The sequence below is a fragment of the Falco punctatus genome (assembly GCF_963210335.1).
Source record: "Falco punctatus genome assembly, chromosome: 7".
NCBI classification, from domain to species: domain Eukaryota; kingdom Metazoa; phylum Chordata; class Aves; order Falconiformes; family Falconidae; genus Falco; species Falco punctatus.
This window is the reverse complement of record NC_137587.1, coordinates 41,208,055-41,232,536: the sequence shown is the minus strand read 5'-3', so window position 1 is coordinate 41,232,536 and position 24,482 is coordinate 41,208,055. Positions and strand designations below refer to the sequence as shown.

General features: G+C 41.4%; 2 protein-coding genes and 1 long non-coding RNA gene across 17 annotated transcripts in view; 2 read left to right on the top strand and 1 right to left on the bottom strand.

Annotated features, from left to right (window-relative positions):
• Positions 1 to 4,090, top strand: part of DHRS7 (dehydrogenase/reductase 7) — a 20,853-nt gene extending 16,763 nt beyond the window's left edge. For both annotated transcript variants that reach the window (XM_080394526.1, XM_080394527.1), the window contains 3 exons: positions 1,301 to 1,423; positions 2,903 to 3,118; positions 3,878 to 4,090. In XM_080394526.1, coding sequence (XP_080250652.1) covers positions 1,301 to 1,423; positions 2,903 to 3,118; positions 3,878 to 3,913 — 375 coding nt within the window. In that variant the 3' untranslated portion in view covers positions 3,914 to 4,090. The remainder of the gene's footprint in view (positions 1 to 1,300; positions 1,424 to 2,902; positions 3,119 to 3,877) is intronic.
• Positions 1 to 24,482, bottom strand: part of PCNX4 (pecanex 4) — a 26,668-nt gene extending 2,186 nt beyond the window's left edge. The window contains exons 1-13 of one of the 8 annotated variants that reach the window (XR_013929291.1): positions 21,603 to 24,482; positions 18,891 to 18,941; positions 17,471 to 18,197; positions 15,647 to 15,826; positions 15,041 to 15,555; positions 14,104 to 14,204; positions 13,833 to 13,955; positions 13,210 to 13,573; positions 10,458 to 10,561; positions 8,965 to 10,001; positions 8,210 to 8,396; positions 5,633 to 7,842; positions 5,003 to 5,055 (exon numbers count right to left, since the gene is read on the bottom strand). Coding sequence is in view for 6 of the 8 variants with exons in the window: in XM_080394471.1 (XP_080250597.1) it covers positions 7,591 to 7,842; positions 8,210 to 8,396; positions 8,965 to 10,001; positions 10,458 to 10,561; positions 13,210 to 13,573; positions 13,833 to 13,955; positions 14,104 to 14,204; positions 15,041 to 15,555; positions 15,647 to 15,826; positions 17,471 to 18,159 (3,552 nt within the window). In the remaining 2 variants the exon portion in view is untranslated. The other 7 variants (XR_013929290.1, XM_080394471.1, XM_080394470.1 and 4 more) reach the window with 7 other exon arrangements.
• Positions 21,492 to 24,482, top strand: part of LOC308066790 — a 37,229-nt gene continuing 34,238 nt past the window's right edge. For all 7 annotated transcript variants that reach the window (XR_013929294.1, XR_013929295.1, XR_013929296.1 and 4 more), the window contains exon 1: positions 21,492 to 21,624. This is a non-coding gene — a long non-coding RNA (uncharacterized lncRNA). The remainder of the gene's footprint in view (positions 21,625 to 24,482) is intronic.

Here is a 24,482-nt window from a genome sequence, read left to right as displayed (position 1 = left end):
CAGATCTGAGGTGCTTCCCCATGTGTCCAGAAGCAGACTTCTAGGCATGTAAGTGTCTTTAATGTTACAGCTTAGCCCTCAAGAAGTTACACATCTCCAGGCTTTGATAACATGCTGTGAAGATCTGGTACTAGATACGGGGCCTGCAGGTACTTGGGACTTTAAATACATGGTTAGTGTTTTTGCAGAACCTAACTGCAAAGTGTGTATGGGAAATTAGAGCCCATGTTCTTGGTCATAGGTGTGCTCTGGTGTGCAACTCATTGCCTGGCTTTAGTGGATTGCCCCAGCCAACTGCCTCTGTGTCACGCCAGGACATCTGACTGGTTTTAGCCCTGTGTTGCAATTTAGTGAAGGGCTCTGGGTCAGCCGAGCCCTCTTCCCAAGCTGATGGGAGCACGAATGATAAACTTGCTGCAGTCGGAGAAGTTTACTAGCCTGTGCTTGCCCTCTCTCTGTTGTGACACAACATGATGTGTTAGAATAAATACAAGGAACTGTTATCAACCAGGTCAAAGACAAGACATGATGTGGTATTTGCTAAATCATGGCTCTACAGTGTTTGACCAGCAACTTCAGTAGGAAGCACCTTCCTGCACTGGTCATGTTCCCCCTAATAGTTGCTGTCTAAGTGTGAATGGCTACAGAGGTTAAGAAAACTTTATCCTGTTCACTTAAAAGAAATACTTCCAGCTTTTGATAATTGTAGTTTAACTTGGATACATGGGTAGCATATTGCTGAGCCAAAATATGATTTATATCGATGTGGATGCAAATTCAAATTCTGCAGTGAATTCAGTGGTGCAGAATTACCCCCCTAAAATCTCAGGGTGCACCTTTGACTTAATACGCTGAAAAGCTTTCCTCCTCCTCTTACATAAAACCAGTGCCACTTACTCAAAAGAAACAACTTTAAGTCTTTAATCTTGCCACAAAGAGCAAAAGATAATTTCCATTATATTGCAGTTCTTACGATTGGTGGCACTTCCACCACCAAAACAGTGAGGCTCGTCCTCAAAACAGGGCCAGCAGCGTCCGGCTGTACTTTAGAGGAACTATTATGTATTTGAGAAGTCAAGGCTAGATTCCTCAGTGATTTACATAGCAATGTCTATAATTGCAGATAAAATTTTAAATTAGCCATTGAGTGTGAAAAGTCAAAGAAAGTAGTAGGAATTGCTTTTAGTGGAATACAGTTGCCTTCACGGTGTAGAACTAGTATAAAAATGTGTGGTCAGTTAAATCTTGGTACATGCAGAAACATGGTGAAGGAAGATTACATTACAGTCTCTTCTTCTAGGGATTTTTTAATTCTCTTCGGACTGAGCTGACTGACTACCCCGAGATAAGTATTATCAACATATGCCCAGGGCCTGTACAGTCTAAGATTATACAAAATGTCTTTACGGAGGATCTTGCAAAGGTAAGGACTCAATTCTGTGGTGATTAAATCCAACTTTTGTAGCAGGACCAGTGATCCTTTTGTGGTTTTCTTTTCTTTTTCCCTGCTTAGCCAGTGCTAACCTCGCCTTCTTAGCAAGAAATGCTTTAATTGGGGCAGAACTATGTATAAGCTTGTAATTCTTTGTGGTATCAATTGAGTCCATATCAAATGAAAATATAAAGTTAGAATTGTTATGCCTCCTCTCTTCAAACACATACAATTCAAGTCTAGTAAAATATACTTATAGCCATCCTGCTACAGTTTCTGGGGAAAAGCCAGGATTTTCTGGACGGTTCTGCGTGCAGTATACTATCCTTTCTGCACAGGTAGCTTTTCGTTTGTGCTAGTCACGATGTCCCGTTTGGTTGATGCTGTTATTGGCAAAGCTGCTATATTTAGCTGATACAAGGCATGCATTCTTTTCCTGTTAGTGATTGTTCAAGGAGAAAAGCAAAACTTTTTAATAAAGGGTGTCTAGTAGCTGGCAGAACTTGCTACTGTGATACATTAAAGCATAATCTGTCCTAAATTCAGTCAATTCAAAGCTTAGGATAACCCACCAGTGAGGGGGAGCAGGGGGGAGGAATATCTCCCATCATTGAATCAAGTTCTGAAAGGATTTTTGGCTTGCAAAACTTCATACTTCTGTGAAAGATGTACTTTCCGAGCAATCTCAAAAGCTTGCAAAACAAATTCCTCAGATTTCTGCGTGGCAGAAGACCTAGGAGGAAGACCTAATCTAGGCCAAATTGCTGTTGCACTGGAAAATAGAAAAACAGATTGTTAGAGCAGCCTCTTATTGCTGGAATGAAACGTAAATCAATTCACAGGGCTGTGGCTTACGGTCACTGTCACTAAGTGATACCTGTGGACAAGATTTCAAGTAAGACACCCCGCCACTGAAGCAGCCGGTTACTTTTCTCTTGCTTGAGATGACTGCCCATGGAGCAGGGCTGGTAGGAGTATTTAAGTTAATGGGGAATGTGGCTTCATCTAGTAACTTGGTTACTGTGTAACTTGTAGCATACAAGGAGGTAGGCACCCGGGAGCAGGAAAGTTCCCATTTCTCAGAGCCCTCAGCTGCAGAATGGGTGACCTGTTAACGACAGCTCCATTTCACAATAAATTAGAAGCCATGCTGCAGCAGGACAGTTTGGAGATCCATGGGTTTTTTTAACCTTTGACCCATCAATCAAGGCATTACCTGAAAAGGTGCTTTATGTAAAAGCACGTGTGCTACAGCAAGGTGGTTGGTGTTCCCACGCTGAAAACTAGAGGCTAGTGAGCCATGGGTTCCCCAGCCCCAGGTTCTGCTGTACCGGCTGGATTATTCTACTGGTATACAATGGAGAAACTGGTGGGGCTACATCAGCTACACTGAGCCTGGCCCTTTCTCTCCCTTGTTGCACACAAACAGACATCCAGTTCCAATCCCTCCTCACTCTCTCTCCCCTCCAGTCCATAAAGAACAGCGGTGATCAGTCCCACAAGATGCCAACTGACCGGTGTGTCCGGCTCACCCTGGTGAGCACAGCCAACGACCTGAAGGAGGCCTGGATCAGTGACAACCCCTACCTGGCCGTTTGCTACCTCTGGCAGTATGCGCCCACGTGGGCTTGGTGGCTGATGAACAGAATGGGCAAGAGGAGGATACAGAACTTTAAGAGCGGAGTGGTAAGTTTATTCCTCTCTTCTCTGCTTGCTTGCTTTTTTTACTCTGCTGACAGACTCTTTAGCCACGGGAATGTAGGGATTGCATTTTGGATCCGGTTCTTGTTTTCCTCTTCACTTCCTAGCAGCTGGTGGCAGGCCAGGCTCCAGTGCTGCATGCCTGGTAGTCTAGAATTACTGCAGTGTGGTCACAGCACAGCACAGTGAAATCAGCACATCTTGCAGTGCCAAAGGTCTTGCCTCTGATCTTCATCACATGGGCTACAACTTGAGAACTCGCCATTAATGCAGAGCTGAGCTATAAGTCACTAGCATAAATGATTTAATGCAACTTAGAATTAAGACTGTTTAAAACATCTCTCTTGGTTGTGTCTAGTTTTTAGATCAGGCACGTAATCTGAGCACCTCCCAGAAGCACATTAAACCATACTGCTGCCGGTCAGGGCTCCTCACTCATATTTAGGTCCCTGAAGACAGATCTGTACTGCAGTGTTCTGTTCTTGCAATATTACTTGGTAGATGATATTTATTTTGTTGTTTCTGTTGAACTTGCTACAAAAAAGCATGTTAAAAGTACTCCAAAACCAGGAAATGCACAAAGCAAAAATAAAGGTGGCACACACAGTTTAAAACTTTCTCCTTCTACACTGCAACTGCCCACTGCTGCAAGCTCTTTCAGGTGAAATAACACTGTGGGTGAAGGACTTAAATCCAGCAGGAAGCAGTACACTAAATCAGTATTTCCCCTCTCTCTCACTCCAGGATGCTGATGCCTCTTATTCAAGAAAGAAGAAGTAAGGACGAGTACCTACAAAATCCTGCTGTTCTCGTGCTAAGGCTGAGAAACCTTTTGTTTGCAGTCATGCAATATGGAAAAGCTTTTTTTCCTCTGTTTTATCTTTGTTATCATTTACCTTGACAAACCTATCAAGCTGTATACATGCTTGACTCAATAAAAATCTCTTTCTAAACATACCTGTTTGATGTCAAACTCCCATAGGCTGAATTTTTATGCTTACAAGAATGGAGACAGAAAAGGCCAGGCAGTATTACTTTGTTTTTCTACTGCTATGACATTGGCAAGTACTAGGTGAGCAGGGCAGAAATTATATACCCCCAGGATCCTCTTTCTCTCGCTTCTGTTCCTAATGGATATTGAGCAAAAAAAAACCCCACAAGCAGAAGCTTGTGGTCTGAAAGGTGAGGATGTATGGTCTGTGTGTGAGGTGTTCCTTTGGGAAAAGGAGATGGTGTTTCATCTTCGCCGTACACGTGGTCTGAGAACAAAATGTATATTTAGGGCTAAATCCCTTAATGTTGTGCCAGAAGTGAATTACTTCATCTCTAGGTGTCCTAGCAGCACCGCAGTGTCCTTTGTCTTCTGGTGGCTCTGTAAAGGCTGAGGACTGGGCAGTGTACAGAGCAGCAGCGGGGTGGTGTTTGTGCTCACATATTTTGCTTCCCTTGCCTGAGCCAAGGACAGTTGCTGCTACATGAGCAAGCACAGACCCACCTTCATGAACTCTGCCATTGCCAGCAGCACCATGAGAGAACAGTGTGGAAGGAGCAACAGTACCAGTGATGGGGACAGGGTGGCGATGGGATTACCTGTTTCAGAGAGGAAGCTGAAATTAAAGGAAAATGCCAAAAGCAGAAACTTCCCAAAAAGGACAAAGCATTTGCCATTTGAAATGTTCACTGCCCCAACACTTTATTCCATTAAATGGATTCCTGTTGCTTTATGGGACAGAGGCGGTCTCCAGGACTTCAGAAGTTTTTGGTAGAGGCCCAAAAAAGGGGGTGAAAATCCTCTAGGTAAGGACTTAAAACTGATCGCATTAAATAAAGGTTCTCCAAAGCCATGGTGAAGGTCTTATGCTTGCTTACCTTTGTGTGATGAACGCTGCGGTCTGTGAAGCAAGTAAAGCCCATGCACACACCTGGTTAGAAAACACAGCCATTCCCATGGTCACACGGGACAGCAGTGGGTGGCCTGTCATAAATTCAGTCCTAGATCCTAAGCCCAGTACTAGCATTCCATCAGTAATCCAAAGAGCAATGTATGTGCTCATGAGAGCTGCAGACAAGACAAGGCTCGAAGGTGCTCTAAATTCCTGATAAAGGAATGCTCCAAAACAAGCAGGACACAGTCCAAGAGCACACAAACAAAACACGCTTAACAGGGGCACTCAGCTGCACAAATCTGTGCTATGGACCAAGAGCTGTAACTCATGTTTCTGCCAAAGAAAAAAAAAAGACTTGAAAGAGGGTTACAGAAAGCCATGACATGAGTCAGGGTCATACTATTGCAAAACATGCTGGAATGCGTGAACTGGCTCTGTGTATTGAATAAGGGCCGGAGGACACGCTGCCTGTGATAGCAGGGGACGGGACGTTCCAGTGCATCAGAGCCCAGCTCCACGTTCCTGCGCACAAACAGGAATTCTGCATAACACTGATTCTGCTCCTCCATCTGGTACCAATTGGGATCTCTGCTAGAACACCAGGGCCACTTACCAGCAAAACTTTTCAAGAAGGCTGGGTACCCGCTGGACAGCACCCGAGGAAAGCAAGAGAAGGATCACAGTTCTCTTCATTTTTTTTTCTCAACTAGTTTATTCAGTTTACAGAAGACAAAGAACGAGGGCAGAAGTTAGAGCCATCTTTAAGTAAAAACTGCTGCAAAAAAAAAAAAAAAGTTAACTGAATTTTCTGTGACCATACAGAAGACAAGTAATAAGAAGCTAACAATGAGGCAAGGAGGTTTAATTAGATTTAGGAAAAAACATGAACTTCCCAACCGCTGCAAGAACAGCAAAGAACTGGAGCAAACTACTTGAGTTTGTGATACTCCTGGTATTGGAAGTTTTGAATCAGATTAAACATTTTCTAGGAGTAGTTCCTTTTGGGAGGGAGCCACAATAGGTACTCTCTAAAAGCCCCTTCCAGACCAGCTTCCATGACTATCTCCAGACCGTTCGTGGCCAAGCAAGGTAATTTTAGGTTATCAGGGCCTTCACTCCTGCACACCACCCAACTACTAAAAGCTGCTGTTGATGTTCTGTGTGCATTTCATCCTGTACCTCAGAGTGTTACACCATGGAGTATGACGGGTGTTCCCTTACCACTCCTGAAACCCACTACACAGTTTGCAGATTATATTTTTAAAATAGTTTTTATGGTCACTGATCAAAAGAAACAGCAAATAGCCAAGTATGGAGTACACAGTCCTGTAACAAATTTTACCCAATACAAAAAGGTCTTGAAGGTGAGGAGTAAAGTAATAAACGTGCTCCAAATTACAACACTGGGTGTTCCAAACCAGTACGAATTCCGGAAGGGAGCAGATCTGATTTAAATTGATGCTACAGGTTAAAGACAGACAATTACCTACACCCTGCTCAGCATATGCCAGCAGTTACTGCAGATCTACAGAGAAAACACATTTATTGTTATTAGCACATAAACACATTTATGTGCTAATAACTGGAACAAACAGGGTAAGCCACTGGAGAGATGACCCAGACCTGTGCTATTACAAACCAACTGCCAAATTCTGATCTAACCTGTGGTAAGGTTAAAAAAATAAAATTACTTCTGGCACAGACAGCTAGATTTCTGCCCCCCCCTTCATCATCAAGCTCTCACTGTATTTGTGGAAGACTGGGTAGTGATGTGGACACCGGTTGCAAACAACAATGTATATATAAAACTATGGATATTGGAAGAAAGAGATAAAATTAATCCATTTGGACTTACATTTCTTCTCTCCCCTAATGACATATTTACTTCTTTCATCAGTAGGTCACACGGGTTATTAATGCGTCAGGATGCACACTGTTTTATATAAATTCTCACTGTCCCCAAAACAAATGCTTTGGTAAAAATTGTCCCTTACAACTTACTTTGTTAGAGCACAGCTGATAACTTACTACAACTAAGGAAAAATCAGCGAAAGTCATATAACAAATGCTAAAACTGAACTCCCTCCAATACAAAATGGCCAGAATAAAAAAAATTCATATAAATAATTGTATGTACACTTCGGTTACTAACTCTGTGGCTGACGGTACTACAGTGAGCAGTAACCTGACTGTCAGTGCAAGTCACCTGTCCAAGAAATAAAAATAAACCAGAATGCATCAAAAATAGTTAATGATCAGAATTGTGCTGCTCTTCTCTAAACTGGAGAAGAGAATTTCAGCATCTCATGGCTCGTCAGCCACACAGGCAATGGTGTCTCATGCGTTCCAGCAGCAAGAAAACAGTTCAGGACTTCCTGCCTGCTGAAGGCTCTGGTAGCACCATCTCTGTGCAACTCATGTACGCTGGCTCGGCACTGCCATCCAACGCCGTTTTAAGAGTAAAATCGCGTTTGTAGTGTATAAACGTAGCATGAGCATTTGATTCCCAACATGCAATGAAAAATACAAAACAATCGTAATAGTAATTAAAAAAAAAGTGCTACCAACATTCTAGAACAAAGGCAGATGCAGAAGTTCAGATGAATACACAGGGTAGCCCAGAGGTGGGTCCGCAGCTTGCACCGTTAGGTTGCGCAGAAGAACTGGGTGTGCCTGGATGCTGTAGCGTTCTTCATCATCATTTGTAGCATACAGCAGCTCCCAGGACAGGTTTGCCCACTGACCTCGGACAGCTTCATCATTAAGTTTTCCCACTTGTACTAACAATTCCTGAAGAGTAAGGACTCGCCCAGTGTAAATTCCCTTTAAGAACAAACACATCAATACGTTCAGTACACTCCCCAAGAAGATACACAAGCATTTTGCATACAAAGCACTAAACGAAGCTCTGGGGCTGCATACTATGAATATTGTTCCTTTACAAGTGGCAATGTATAAACCAGTCTCCTTGGTTCAATTTTTCTGTGTAGAAAGATAATCAGGAAATATTGCTGCACCTGAGGAACGACGCGGTGTGATTTTCAAAAACATGATGTCAGCTCCTCTCTAGTACAAACACAAATTTGTTCGTACAGCCTTCATGTTTTGGAACACAATTAAAAAAAAAAAAAGTAACAGTGGAAAAGGAAACCAAACTTTACCCTTGCATACTAGTAATTTTTCTTCTTACCAAGTTTGAGTCATGCCCCAGTGAAAAAAGATATGGCTTTTCCTGAAGAACTGCCTGCTGCCACTCAAGATCTGATACCAGTCCAATGTACCAATCATTTTCATATTCTTCCAGGTAGTTAACCAGCTCTTTGAAGTTCTCCACTGGACCCAGGCTTGCTTTGTCAACCATAAGTTTAAAAGTGTATCTGAAAGGCACAGCAAGTCATACAGTAAGCAGTGCAGCACAAGGCAGGAGGAAGAAAGCCTCCTCAGGCTACAGAAGGTGGAGAGGCACCACCACATGCTACCAAGCACTAACAACTTTCTAAGTTCTTGCTTGTCAGCCGAGTCACTGGCAGTTAGTACGGGTATGCTTTTAGCTCACCCAGATGTAAAAACACATTAGCTTAAACATCTTTCATTCACCTCAAATACTGTTCTTGCTGCCTGATAATGTAAAGTGTCAAACCTCTAACTCCACCACAATTCTCTTAGATTATGGGGACAATGAAAATGGGTTGGTTTTTTCCCACTTAACACAGCAGATTTCCAGTGCTAGAGGCAGCTGCTGGGGGGAAGGGAAGAAGAAAGGAATATCCTTATCACAGTGTTCACTGCCTGTGGTTACGGGCAATATTTATGTAGGAAGAAGCTACAGATATATTTAAATGATACAGTTTTAATATGAACTACTCCTAGGGAAGTGATACTTACTTCAAATTACAAGACTCTTTATATATTTTTTTATAATCGGAGGGAGTGTTTTTCTTTTACCTGAATGCTTTTAATGCAAGTTGGAAAAGCTCTGGTTTGCCTGTTAGCCAGTCCAAACCAACAGACCACGGGATACCACCAGTATAGGCTCTGAACACATGGCTCGGGGCAGGCACGGTGTTATCCAGGCCAAACAGACCAAAACAACATGACAATACTCCATGGATATATAAGTCTTTCAAAGCTTTATCTTTCATAAGGTCTTCAAGTAAATTAGAAGGCTTTTCTTTCAGGTGAAAAAAGTCCAGCTGACTCAAAATGAAGTGGTACCATTCTTCTGGAAACCTCCGCCTCATTTCATTGACTTTGGAAGAAGGCACTGGGGCTGTTCTCCATTCTTCAGGGATGCTCAAGAGCTCCGAGTAAGAGCAACTAAATTCAACCTGAGGTAAAACTTCTTGCTGTTTCCCTTTGTCTACAGCAGGAAGCCCAAGCACAACAGCCCTGTATAATTTATCTTCCGGTGACATTTCTGGTGGGACATCTTGGCTCTGTGTTTCTACAGATCCCGGAATAGACAGATGTACTTTTGGTGTAATTCCCAACTGCCCAAGTTCTTTTCTGTCTTTCATTCTGCCACTGGGTTCAAGATGAAAAATGACACTATCATCACTCCAGTCCTCAATTGTATCAACACTAAAGCTGTCTTCTTCCCTCAGAGGCCTGGATCTTTCTACTGAACCGCTATGCTGGTTATCTGGAAACGATCCTTTCTTGCTCTTGTTGGCATCGCCTGAGCTTTCCCATGTTTTTGATTTTTTATAACAATACTGGACTAGCATCCATACAAGCACTTTAATGAAATCATCTTTCAGATGCTTTAAATTCTCATGAGAGTCAATTATTCCAGATAACACATTTCTGGCATCAGAATACAGCCGCACAGGTAGAACAGTACAAGGAGTCAAAATGTGTCCAAAATGGTGATTAGGAGAGAGAATCTTGGTGTGCTCCTGATGTTCGAAGGCCATTTCAAAAATTTCATCAACTCTGTGAGCTTCAGCGGCATGACAGGACGTTTCCTGCAATTCTAGCCCCTAAGGCATAAACGAAAACAATTTGGTTTTAGCCTTCACCAGTACACAACCCTAAATGCTAGCAAGCTGTTTTCTTGCAACAAATTTTTTCTGAACAAATAAAGATACATTCCATTGTCAGTATTTCCACAACTGAAACCACAAATCTAATCAGAGATAACAGTAATAGCAAAGCACTCGCTACAGTATTAGACACAGATCAATGTATTAAATAAATCTTTGCCTCATACAGATTTTATTAGCCAGCTTATTCAAGATGATGTGTCACAAGCTGTATGATAAAAAATATCACATCTGCTCAGCATGTCAGTTGCAGGACTAGTTAACACAGCAATAACTCATCTTAAAAAATTGACTGTATTATCAGGTAAATTAGTTACATTGCTGAAATGCTATACAGCAAAATGTTTGCATGATTTCAAAACATTAACATGCCAGTCCCCAGCATGCAGTTACCTTAATGTTCACACCACAGTAAGTGAAGCCTTTTTCTAACACCAACATCCACATCAGTCTATCCTGAAAGCGGCACAAATAATGTGATCCAGGTAGAAAGAGACCTAGTCAAGAAAAAAACAGAACAACCCAAAACCTATGTATTACTGGGGCATTATATTAACAAAAACCTTTTCTACATGTCAACTGAGGAATTGAACTGCAAACAAAATATTTCTGCTTCAACATCAAAACCAGTTAAAACTGGCTAGCTAGTACACTCATTTAAGAAACTACCTGCAAAGCTAGATCCTGCAATTGTAGTCCCCTCTGAAAAAGCTGTGGAAAACTGGGAAACCCTCATACAGCTTCAGGACTACAATATTCATACTGGACGAGGGTTAAGCAACCCCACCCTCAATTCCCTTTGTAGAGACAACTTTCACGATTAAAGATAATTTTTGCTGAATTTCCAACTGCACAGTTCCCACTGACGTCACCTGGAGATCTAAAATTCCTATGACTGCTGAATGCATTAAGGAATCATCATCTAGCACATAGGTATATTAATGGTCCTATTTCCCGTGGAGTATGAAGTTTATTTCTCCCACAAAAAATAAAACCATAACTCAACAGGACTTGTCTGTATTTCAGAAAGATTAGAAAATAACCCTTAGGATGCAAAATCCCAAGTGCAAATTATTCTGCTCAAGTGCCAGTTTACCAATGGCATAATATCACACCCATTTTACAGTTCATAAATAGAGGCAGAGCAAGAGCACCTGCTCATGTTGAAAGATTTGTGAATTGGTATCATACACATTGAACGCTAAGTAGATAAAGTGGAAATCATCTGTAGTCTTTCTGAAATACCTTTGTGTGCCTGTGTCTGGAGTGTGAGGGAAAGTATATCCAATCCCACTGTATTAAGGTTGACATCACCAAAAAGAGCCACACAAAATGAAATGGCATTTGAAAACCAAGTCCTGAACAACTTCAGATCATACCAAATGATTTGTACTCAAAAATCCCACGATCTGGCTCTCATCATAAAAATTAAAAATAAAAAAAATGCTTATGTCAAAAAAAAAGGTACTTTCTGTATCTTCTACCTATTTCAATAAAAAGTGCAATGCCAAACTTCCTAGCAGCTGGTGGTTATACTGTATTTCTTTTAAGTTATAGCCTGCTGTCAATTTCTCCAATACAATGATGCTGCTCTTAAGGCTGACATTTGCTGCGAGTTTATGACCTGCTTCTGCTGTCGCTCACATCCAAGTGACCACTCACACACAGTTTTATAATGTTGTAAAATGAAATCAGTGAAATCAACCATTAAGCTGTGGTTAAAATTTAAGTAACCTTTTCTATCCCACTGAGCTAATGAAGTGCATTTTCTTGCTAACATTTTACAAAGATTTTAATTCTTTCCTTGCCAGCTGTTAAAGCTACTAAAACTCCTTTACACAGAAAAAAGTATGGTTTTAAATTAGAGACACACAAAACGGTACCTCTTCATTTTGAGCTCATCTGAGAAGCCCACATTTTTTCTTGCTTGGAGACATTCATTCACAGGCTTTCCCATTAAAGAGAGGATTTTTTCCTCCTCAAGACTAGTGTTTTAAATTATTTAATCTGAGGCATACATGCCACCAGAGTCATGATGGCTATATAGATATTAAATACATGTATAGATAAAAAATAGATAACAAATACAGAACAGACAGAGATAAATATATCTATTATATATAAAACACATAGGCTGATGCAGTAGACAAACGGAAGTGTCTCTCTTCTTTAGAGGAAAAAAGCTTCCTAGCTTTATTTTTTTAATACCTCTCTCTACACCAGTACTAAAAGTGCAGTAAATGTTTCCTAGTAAAGCACTTGCATACAGTCTTCAGAAATGCAATTAAAGTTTATGTTCATTGTCTTCAAATATTAGTCTACTTTTTCTAGTCCTAAGCCATTTTCTAAAAGGCTTATGTAAATACTTGCCTCTTCTCTAAGGGCAATGATCTTTTGATTATTTAGGTTATACAAAGACTGTTTCTCAAGAAAACGAGCTTGCGATTTTAACAGTTATCCTGCCTACACCTGACAAAGAGAGTCGGCATTTCTTCACCTGTTTATACAATTCTGTGGAACACCCATCATGATGTCTTTCACAGGCTTTAAGATAACAAGCACTGTTACAGTCCTACCCTGTGTGCGCAAGATGTGACATTAAATCTTATCAGCTGGTTCTGTTCTTAACAAATTACTGCTAGTTAGGCTACATCACGTATTTTATGTACATCCAGTCCATATTTACTGTACCTAATTAACACAGCCAAATTAGCAAAGTTACCTTCTGTATCCCGAGTGATGCAGAGAAAGACACATAGATACACAAAGAACAGTCTGACACACCTCTTTCTCCCTGCTGTCAAGAGAAGTCAGTTTATTGCCTCTGATGACATGGAATGAGTGCATACCATCCTTTTTGTTCAGTATAAAAACGTTAGGAGTGATACTGTTTCACCACCACTTAATTTCTCCCTATTTTCAAGATAACAAACCAGACCGTTTTTTTTACAAGAATGTAACGACTAGAGATGTATGAGGATAGAAATAATCACTTCCCTCAACTGAACAATCTCCAAATACCAGTTTTAAACTCTGCTGTGAAACATGCTTTAAATCAGATGCTACGATTCTCCTGTTCTCCAGCAACATCGTTTTTCCCAAAATATTTAGCTACATTCCCTTGCAGTGTGGCTAGCGTACCTACCTAGGCTACCGGCTGCGAGTGCAGACTGCAGAGCAACAGCCAGACTCGGAACCATCTGCTGGTAGTACACTGTATCGGAGCAAACACCCGCTGCAGCGCCCACAGGGCCCGGCCAGCTTCGGATAGGCCTAGGAAACCCAATCAAAAATACTGGTAGCGTGAAGAGGGGCAGCAAGGGAGAAGAAAGCAGCGCAGAGATGGCAATGAAGGTCAGCAGGATTGGGAAGAAAACAATGTTGAGTGTGATTAAGGTGGCGGTAGATTTACGACGCTGCTTTTTCTCTGTCCACGATGTCAAAAGAATAGCTACGGCAAACTGCAACTTGGAGACAAACTGAAGCAGTCGATCCCGTAGGATACCAACCTGCAAGATACATACAACACGCACGTTTATTTGTAGCCTGCATCATATAATATTCAGCACTGCCAAAGCTGCCTTATCTACAATAATTTTAAGAAAATGAATCGTGATTATCACTGGCTGGTATTAACGTGTGTATCTTAGTACAGTTTTTTAGCTTCTATTTGCTAGGTCCTAGACTCTAATTCTCTAATGGGGGAGGGCAAGGAAACAAAGACTTTCAGTGACAAGTATCTGCTTAAATTTACATTATGAAAATTACCAGTAAAAGTCTGATTCCTGTATCAAGGCTCCTGTTCCACCAGAGGTCTGGATTAAACACCAACATTTGTGCTATGGACACAACCACTATGTCCAGTAGGGCATTTTCTGTATTCTGCCAGACCTAAAATAGAGATATGTTACACATACGTTTAAAAATTTATTTCTCTCTCTCTGTTTTCATGACCTGGAATATTTCTTCCAAGTCACCTTAATACTTAAATCATGTAGAAGAGGATTTCTTAGGCTAACGTATTTAAAATTCAAATTACCATCCTAAATATTCTTGTGAATCCAATGCAAACAGACACAGAATGAAGATTCTGTAGCGAATGGTCTAGTGACAGGAATGCTATCATAGCAAACGGAGACACTGTAATTGAAATAAAAGAATCATTGATTTCCTTTCAAGAACATAATTAAAGTCTACAGAAGTAAGCAGTCTTATTGCAGAATGGAAATCTTAGCATAACAAGAGAACTCTTCCCTGCATTATTACAAACTCCTCTTTGTATTACACCTCCAGGATATCAAACAACAGATTTGGACTGATGGCCCAAGACAGCACATATGTCGATGCTTAGTTATTACTTGCTATTGCTTTTTTTGTCGTTGGTTTGTCTGTTTCCCCAAGGAAATGGGAACACTCAAATAAGTAAAAATAAACATGGGAACAGCATTCATCAATCCGCTTCCCTGAACTGATGCTTCTTTATGAAGTAATTTAGATCAAATTTAGTTCCCCCAAAGTAGATACATTGTCCCTAACCTACCAGAAAGGAGACCATTCCCTTTACTAGCAAGTTGCAAGAACCAAATACTTAATCACCCTGAACACTCTCTCAACTCACTTCCCCCCCCACACCCCGAGTACCTTTTAAAAAAATCTACAAGAGCCATTTTTTCAAAAGTGAGTACTGATGTTACAACTAAAATTCTTTAAAATGCCTTGCTTTCGGAGTTGGACTTTTAAAAAACTCATTTTTTTAGGTTTACTCCTAAAAAAAATAAAATCACTCATCACTTTCAAGTATTCTGAACCAGTATTTTTGACCTCAATGCACAATTTAGTAAAACATCAACAAGTATTTCCGGCTACTTCGTTTTTCTCAGCTCATTCACAGAAGCTTGTACATACAGTAATTCTAGCATTGTTTCAATCTTCCTACAAGCATCATCTAACAAACAACAGACAGTGCATATTCCTACCTAGTGTCAGTAAAATCCTCCTGACAACACCAACTTTCATTAGCCTTCTTTGCTTCTCCATGAACACAGTCACAGTCCTGACATCCTTGGGATAAAAGGGGTTTCGGAAGACTCCAAACAAGTACACTCTCTGAATCTCTCTAAGAATCCACATAGTTATAAGTAATACGATCAGAACGTAACTTGCTATAGCCTGAGGACTGGCTTTGGAAAATGATGAAAAGCCTGCAAATTGATGCAGCAGGCTAGCTTCTATGAGAGCAAATGCCAACACAGTCAAATAAAAAACAAATTCCCTCCACCCAAATTGTATTCTGAGACCTCTCTGCATAGTTTTAGATTTGCTGGAGGCTAAATGGCCGATCATGGTGTGTTTGAAGGCAAAACCAATCTCACTTAGGTTAAGACTCAGTATGAACCCAAATCCAGTCATGAAGAGGATCACACCAAGAGTGCTGGGAATGAAATACGATGCTATTGCTGTTCCAGCAGAAATGAGAAACATTACTAATAACCTGTGAAGGAGAAAATAAAGAAGATTTGCTTGAAAAGAAAAAGGTTATCAACAATACTAATGTATTTTACAATTATATAAACAACATTTACTTTGGGTTACTTGACATAGGTGAACCTCCTAGTCCAAACTCCAACAGTTGTTCCATTCCCCACAGAAAAAGTGCGTCAAGCGGGGGCAGAATTCCCATTGCCCACAAGAATGGCAGAAAAATAAATATGATGTGCAAAATCTGGTTTGTCTGTTCTAGAATGGGTGCGTTGACAGCAAACCTGGATAAAAGAAGAAATGTATTTGACTTCTGTGAAGGAAATGACACCTGATGTGCAGGAAGACTTTCTGTTTAATGACTACAGCTAATCCAGAAGAGTAAACATTACATATTAAATCTACAAAACCTCAACCAGTATCTTTAAAAAACAAGAAGAGGGACATACATTTATGCTTGGGGCAGTAATACACTAATTAGAACATCAGAACACAGGCTTATTTTTCACTGAAAAGATCTGAAGCCTTTAGATTACGCAGATCAGTCAAGTGATGTAAGTATCCTAATCATTTTGATACTGTTGTGATAATATACTGAAGAAATACTTGTGCAAAAAGAATGGTCCACAGGCTCGAAGACCTCAACTGTTTAACAAAAAAATGCAAAGTATTTTTTCAGAATTACAAAATTCAGTTTTTGTGCAAATTCAATACCCAAGACATAAGCCTTAATACTGAAAGAACTGGCACGTTGGCTGTACACCAAGAGAAAAAATTTCTTTAGGAATACAAAATGTTATTGTCTACATAAAAGCATTAAAATCTTCCTGTAAAAATACAAAAATTAGTGTTAGAAATCTGCGTAAATTTGAAGTCACATGTAGTTCACCAGCTAGCTAATTAAAGGCGGACTGCTAAGGTATTTGGTTTCTTTCTACTTTTTAATAAATAAATAAACCTCAAAGGATTTTTTTCCCCCAGCAATTTAAAGAATGTCTGAATTTTCTCCTCAGGAAATTAGATAGAAGAATTTGGGGTCCAAAACCACATGTGTAATTCTCATATCATAAATGAAGAGGCAACTAGCGTAAATCATTAACAAAGACATCTCCAAGTGCAAAACTAGTAAAATTAAAACATACCTTTTTTTCAAATGCATTTGAAGTACCCCAACTATAAAATATGTACATGTGACAAAGTGATACAAATACCACCTGACAGGGAGAAAGAATGCAGAGTAAACCTAAAAGCATCTTGCTTTAAGAGATGCTAAATACTTCAGCTAAGACACTCATCTGAAACGTGGAAATATAAAAGTCTCCTATTTGTAGGCTGACATAGTTCTTTTGTATTACAACAACGTTTAAAAATCCAAGTTCAAAATTCATATAACAAAGATAGTGCAATGTTCACATCTGCTTATCCATTAAAACCAAATTCATAGTCCTTTTTTGCCCACAGTTTAAAACACTCTGCCACCACTTTGCAGAGATTTAATTGGAAAATACTCCAGGACAAATTCTAAATAGAAACCCAGCACTCCTGAAGTACGTAGTGTTTAGATCTGATTCCAGGTCAGGAACATGTTTTCAAAACACATCCTTTAGAAAGATGCTGATGCAAATGTTCTTGTATAAAAATACTGAAATTGACACAGTAGAAGATAATTTTAGCTATCCCTTACTTCGAAACTGCTCCAACTGCTCTTCCTAATTTATGCTGAATGCTGTAAAAATTTAAGAACAACCTTTTATGCAGTGTAGAGCCTCAATTTTTACCATATACTATTCTAGGTTCTTTCTTTTACACTCGTACAGCTGATTAAAAACCCAAAATAAATTTTCCTCAGAAGAGTAATTTCATCTGTTTCATCAAAAATATATAGAATAACCATTACTTGAATTAGCTAAGTGCCGTATTAGGTTTACCTGTGTGCAAGATCCACTGCAATAAAGACAAAAATGTAGAAAGGTCTCATCAGAGCAGTGATTTCATAAGTATCCAGTGCTTGGAAAGTAGCTGTTTCTGTAGCTGTATTTATGATTAACGAATACGCTCCTATACATATAGTCACCCATCCAAATACAAAGATCATAACTGTTCCTCCAATGTTGCTATACAGCAAGGTTATTCTGTTTGGCAGCAAATACCAAGTTCCCAGCCCACACAATACCCCTGCCAGAAGGGAATGAAATACAGTGTTGATTATATACTTCTTGCCAGGAATAATAAATTTTACTGTCTCTGAACCTAGACAGCTGGAAAATTCAAACTCATCTTCATCTGTTAGGGTATTCTGAATTTGCATTCTTTCTACTGTTACTGTTTTCTGCTTTGCATATAGATTTGCCATCTGAAGAGCAAGTGCAGTAACGAACATCAGTCCTCCTGAAAGTGCCGCGGTACAGTAGTCTTTCATAATACCTAATTGGAACAAAAGTGTACCTACTCCTCCCAAAACCCATGGCACCAAGAAAAGAATAATCTGATTCACGTATATGTACAGAGGGGCACAATAGCCTAATTTAAACCGGGGACCTCCCAGCACAGTCTGTGGAAAGCGCTTCAAGAAGAACTCCTGCTTGTAATCATTTAGTAGAGGTACATCTGGACCCATTCTTATTACTCAGGAATGCTGGATGACTATCATCTTTCCTGTAAGAGAACAGAAAGAAAAAGAAGGAAACATTACTGAATCTGGAACTCAGAACTTAACGAGGGAATTCTTCTGTCCTATTTTTGTTTAACAAGTTATAGTGGAATTCTGACAGTGTTAGCAGACATCATCCTAAAGCACCCACAGAATCTGCCAGAATACAACTACTAAGCAAACACCTAAAATGGAAAAAGACTATTTTAAAATGTGAACATATTCTTTAATCTGAAGCCTTACGCAGCAAATGAAACATACAATCTGTTCTTGGGAGATAATAAAACCAACACATGTCCACAGCAGAACACCTTCTGAGAACTTTATTTTTTCTCCATCCACTCTGATTTCTGTCACATCTTGCCACAGACCTCTAAATCCAGTTAATCCTGTTAAGGATCTCCATACACAAGCTGAAGAGTCAGTGATTTCAGTGAATAGCCACATAAGTGCAAGCATACTGACTAGTCACACTGAGGTCCCTGTAAAAATCAAAGCCTTTGAAATACACTAACAGCAAAAAAAAAAAAAAAAAATACTAGTAGAAGCATTAAAAATTGTTTTCCACACCAGCATTTTTACTGTCCTCCCTACACATAGTTACAGAACAGGATCTCACTGTATTAAGTGCTACACAAGACATAAAACAGTTCACTTTCTGCTTCCTAAAACATATAAAATAAAATAAAAAACAGTACTTGAGTTGTAGCAGAATCAGCATATATTCTTCTATATGTCAACGAAGAAAGCTGAAAAAAAGGAAAAGAGATACCTGTAAACATTTGCAATTAATCAAATAGAAATCAGATACGAATACTCATTTAGAGATGATCAGGCAATGTAGAAATAATGAATGTAAGATGGTAACTATGATATTCAAATTTAATTTTATGCTACTAGTCACAAAGGCAAGAATCCATGAATGACCGGTAGAAACTCTCAAGCTAAGAAACAGGACGAAAAATCAGCACAAAACCACAATGCTAAAGCACTTGATCAATGATGATTCTAAAAAAAAAAAAAGATGATAGTTTGCATTAGTAGATGTGCAAGCACAGAAATTCTGACTTTCTTCTACTGGACCCATATAAGTTGATGAATTAGCCATCATTGCAGATATTTTAAAAATTAAACACTCTGCTCCCGTGGAGTTTCCAAGCTACCGTGATTCCTTCTTTCTACAATACCAAATGCTTTTAGGCACTTCTGAGAACAATTTACTCCTTACTTTTAAACAGGTATTAATCATCTGCCTGTAGGTACATGTATGTACCAAGTCAACATGGGATAAATTAGAAACAGTGCAAATGAGAGAGATAAAAACCCAGTCATATGCATTATCACGACTGGAAATTTGCATTCAGGGTCCACTAAGTTCACAATGAAAAGAAGGACCCCACGAGCTCTCTAGACACATGCCATGTAGGCTGTGGAATTTATTATTTTTTTTAGAGTTTTTTTTATTTCAATTTGGAATTTGTACACATAGAATATTGAAAACATAAGAGGTTTTTTGGTCATATTATTTAAAGCCATTGAAAGTTTCTTAAGCAAAGGATAAGGCAGCAGTCAGTCTTAATGAAAAAGACACATGTTGACAATGGAGAGGGGAATTCATTGCAGTCAGCTCAGGAATTTGAAAATGTAACAAGGACACACCCAACCAAAAACAAATTTCAAATATAATTAAAACAAAAATAAATCAAAATTCAGCCAATCTTGTCTGGAAAAAGAAACACTGTTTAGAGGTTGCTGTGGAAGTTACATGCAGTAGATTTATAAGCATGCAAGTGACAGAACCTGAGTTTTAAAAGAAACACAGAACCAACACATGCATGGTCTTGCTTGAAAAACGGTTTTTGGGCATCTGTGTTTTTCTGCACTAAGAAGGGCTATTTTTGTTTCAAGTTCTAGTCTGCATTTGTGTTTGTCAGTTTATATTGCTAACAAAATGTTAACAAAACACTCCTCTTACAGTTTCTGTGTAAACAACAGACATCTCTGTGTGAGACAAAAATCTACATACATAAAACAATACAGTTCTACTTGGCTATACTCCAAAATGAGCCATAAAAAGATCTGAATTTATTTATAAATTAAAATCCCAAGACTGAAGCTCATGAACTATGGAAACAATACTCTCGACTTATCCTCCTGGCTTCCAAACAGTCAGGTAGCACATCAGGACTTCAAAGAGGCACTTGTGTGTGTGTGTCTCCTTATTTCTGTGCAGAGCCCTAGCAACAAGACTACACACATCAGTGTTTACAGGATCTGGCTTCAATATACATTCCTAACATACAGGCCTGGCCTGACTCCGACAACTTGCCTGGTTACCCAAACAATTTGCACCACAACAGTCTGTCACCACCAGCAGGGACCCCTGCAACTTAGGTAGTACCTTAACAAGGATAGTAAAAGGCCTTTAACACCATAAAGCAACTTGACAAGTTCCTCCCCTACAATATCCTCTGTCCTTATTACAAAAGGAAACAAAGCAAATCTTGCTCAAATTCAGGAATCCACAAAAAGGCATGACTTTCTGTCTAACGAACACCATCCTTCGTGCCCACTGATGGCGGATCTGCTCGTGGTTCAGCTTTACTTCAAGCAGATTACAGAACACGTGTACAGCTCCCAGCCATCTAAGTCCTGAAGCACCTCAGCCTTAAAAATACCTACCTCGCTGGTCTGCCAGGCGAATTTTCATGCGAGACCATGTAGTCAGGGTTATAAACCACCTGCCGGCACAGGCCAGCGGAACGCCACGGCGGAGGCGCGGGGGAGGCCGTGGGCAGCCCAAGGCCGGGTGCCCCCCACCACGGCTGCAGCCCGGGCTGTGCGGCCACCAGGCTGGGGTCTCTCCTGAACAGCGCCCACGCTGTCCCCAGCGAGACCGGGGATGCAGCGGTTTAGGCCCCAACACGCTCCATCCAGTTCAGGGAAGCGCATCCCGGGACCACCGTTGGGAACGGCTGCAGACCAGCTCCTTCCCGAGACACCTCTGCGCCTGACCAGAGCGGCTCCTGCCGGAGCCACCGCGCTTCCCAGCCAGCCGCCTCTCCCTCAGGCCTTCTGCACTAACGGAAATTAAAATAATCAACCGAGCGAGCAAAAACAGAGCCTCTGCTGCTTTCAGCTCCGGCGGAGACGAAGGGGAGCCAGGCAGCCACCGGGCCCGGCGGGGCACGGCCGGTGGGCAAACCCAGGAGAGGACAGCGCCGGCCAGGCAGAGCCCGGCGGCTTCCCCGGCCGCCCCCGCACCGCCGCCGCCGCGCCCCGGGGAGGCCCTGGCGCCCCCGCCTGCTCCAGCGCAGGGCCCCGCGGCGCCGGCCGCCCCCGGGGAGCGCCGGGCAGGTGCGCCCCCGCACCCCTGCGCGGTGAAGCGCCTCTGCGAGGCGGGCACCTACCTCTGGCCCGGACCCACTGCAGGTCAGGGGCTTTGCGGGGCGGGGGGAGAAGGGGAACGGGGCTGAGCCTGCGGCGGGAGGAGGCCGGAGGACTGCCGAGCGCTCTCCCCCCCCCCGCCCCAGGGCTGTCCTGGGGGAGTGCGAACGGCGCAGGAGGCCGCCGGGCGCTCCTCCCCGCCAGCGCTGACCTTCGCAGCCAGCTGCTGCCGAGGTCGGCGGGGAGAGGGAAAGCGGAGACGGCAAGCGGAGACGGCGGCTAACGGCGGCGGTGAGGCCCGGTGTCGCCGCCGTGGCCCCCTCCCTTCCCCGCCCCCTCTTCCCTCCCCTCGACCACTGCCGCCATTTTGCCCGCCTGAGGCAGCCGGTGGCGGCTGGGCGCCGCGGGAGTCTGCGCTACCTGCGGGAAATGGCCTCGGCAGCGGGGTGGTGCCGGGTTTCGCGGGTTGTCTTCTCGGTGGGGTCGGCACAAGAGCTGCGAGCGGCGGCGAAGGCGAGGGGCCGCCCGCGTTCCCGCTGCCGGCTGGTGCCCCGCGCCCGGCCGCTCAGCCGCCGCCCTGGCCGCCCGCGCTTCCCTCAGCCGCGCGGCTGCTGGCGGCCCCGCTTTCCAGCGCAGCCATCGTCCTCCTCCGGTAAGACCGGGCGTGAGGCACCTCTCTAGCCGGGGCCTGCCAGCAGCGTCCCGGAGTGCAGAAAAAGAAAAGAACCCCCCTGAGCGGGCAGAGGAGCCGCGGCACGCTGCGCGGGCAGGCCGTGCCCCCGGCGGCGCGGGGCCTCCTCGGCTGCGGAGTTTGGCACCCGGACAGCTTCGGTCTCCTCGAGCTTCTTTTCGTCCCTCAGAGCTGGCATGGAAATGGCAGAGGCTGTTTTTTCATCACTTCTTTAGTAGTCATCATAATTACCCACATTAACAAAAGTGCACGACTGACCAGATTGGTCTGTTTCATTACACAACATTCTAGTATTACATTAAAACATTTACCACAAATACACAATCCTCAACATTCTGACATGATAGTAAAAGTTTCCATAATCTTGACTGGTCAGTATATGTATAACTAATTCAAGAGAACACTGGTTCTAGCCTCAGGTAGAAGAAAATGCATTCTCAGTTTTCTTCTAGGTTAAATAAACGTAAGCACTCGTTGGCAAACTGAAATATAAATCCAAATACTGCAATACTACGTACCACTTCAAATCGCACCCATTAAACATTGAGATTATTTAATAGAGTGAGCATGCTTAATATAATTTGTATCTAATAATACTAAAATGTGTAATTCACTATTCATTAGAACACCAGGGCATGCATGTCTACCTTAATATCCATGTTACAACAATCACCATATACATTCTTAGTTATATCCAATTTAATCTGAATCCCTAATGTAACACACAGACATACGCTTAGAATTTTAGATAAACTAAAGGATTCACAGTAATCAATTCTTATCAGAAGCATTGTAACCTTTCTGTGGGTTTGTTAATCTTTATTCTTCAGAGGTAATAAAAAGGCAGATTGGGGTATTCAGTGTAAAACCTTGGAAACACTAGAAAAATGCTCATTTACCTTGCTGAATTTCTTTTAAATGAAGTGCAGTGGTACAACTAGAGTCCAGCCTCCTGGAAGACAAATGCAAGTATCTAAAAAATCAATCCGTTTTTTTTTCAGGATCCTTGATTTAAGATTTATTCACCCTGTTCTTCAATCTGTTGTATCTGTTGCAATCCTATTAAAATCAATATTTGTATGTCTCGTATATATTCCAAGGTAAATATAATCTCTGTACAATTCACTAAAGGTTGGTAGCAGGTATTTGCTTTTTGTTGACAAGTTTCATCCTGTCTCAGTTTATCAATTCAGTTATGATTTCATGAAGATGATGATTATTTTGTGGAATATGTAAACCCTAAATAACAATTTTAAGGGGGGGAAGCAGAAAACGTTAGATTTATTTCTTTGCAAGCTGCACCACTTGTGTTTCAAAACGCAGAAGGCTTCTTGCCTGTCCTCATTTCCTATGGTTTCACTCTTGCTCAAAAGAATAAATCAAAATTTTAGTCAGTGCAAACTCCAAGCTGTTTACTGGAGAAGGGGGCATGCTAACTTACTCCTCTTAAGAGTTCTAAGAATTTTCTTGGTCATATAAAATAAAATAAAGCCTGCTAACAGAGGGAACTGTTGTTGGTAAACTCTGCCCACCTCCAGCTCTCTTTTGCAGATTATCACACAATGTGTAACTGCAAGCATGTGAACTATCCCACTGACATTAACAGGACTCCTCATCTGCTCAAAATGATAATACACGTAAACTTTTTGCAGACTTGGGACGTGGGTTTTGGCTTGCTTCTTTTTAGTTTGTGGAAGGGCTATTAGTCCTGACTCCCCAAATAAAAATTTCCATATTTCCATATTTTTAATGTTTACTTTGTTTAGAATGATGCATGCACAAGCAAATACTTTTCTTACCTTTCTCTTCTTTAAAGATAAACTGAAAAAGTGATTTCTGCTTTGGAATGCATCTTTGTATACAGCTATAATACTAGGTAGGGGAAACACGCTTTCTTGCATTTACTAATTATTAAGGAAGACAGAGCTTGTAGGAATTTATTCTTTTAAAGAGAATTAGTGCTAGGTAAAAAGAATGGTTACTTTCAAATCAGATAATGGAAGTTAGTTATTCTCTTTTCCTGATGCCCAAAGTTAATTATTGTTATATGGAGATCTGTGGGCTGGCATTCCCAAACAGAAGATGTGAGAGTCAAATCTGACTCCTTGTTGTACTCAGTCTTTTTGTTCTGCATCCCATAGGGGACCCATCTTGTGTTTATCTGCGTAGCTTTATGGAAAGCTGCGTATGCCAGATGTATGTTATCCATGAC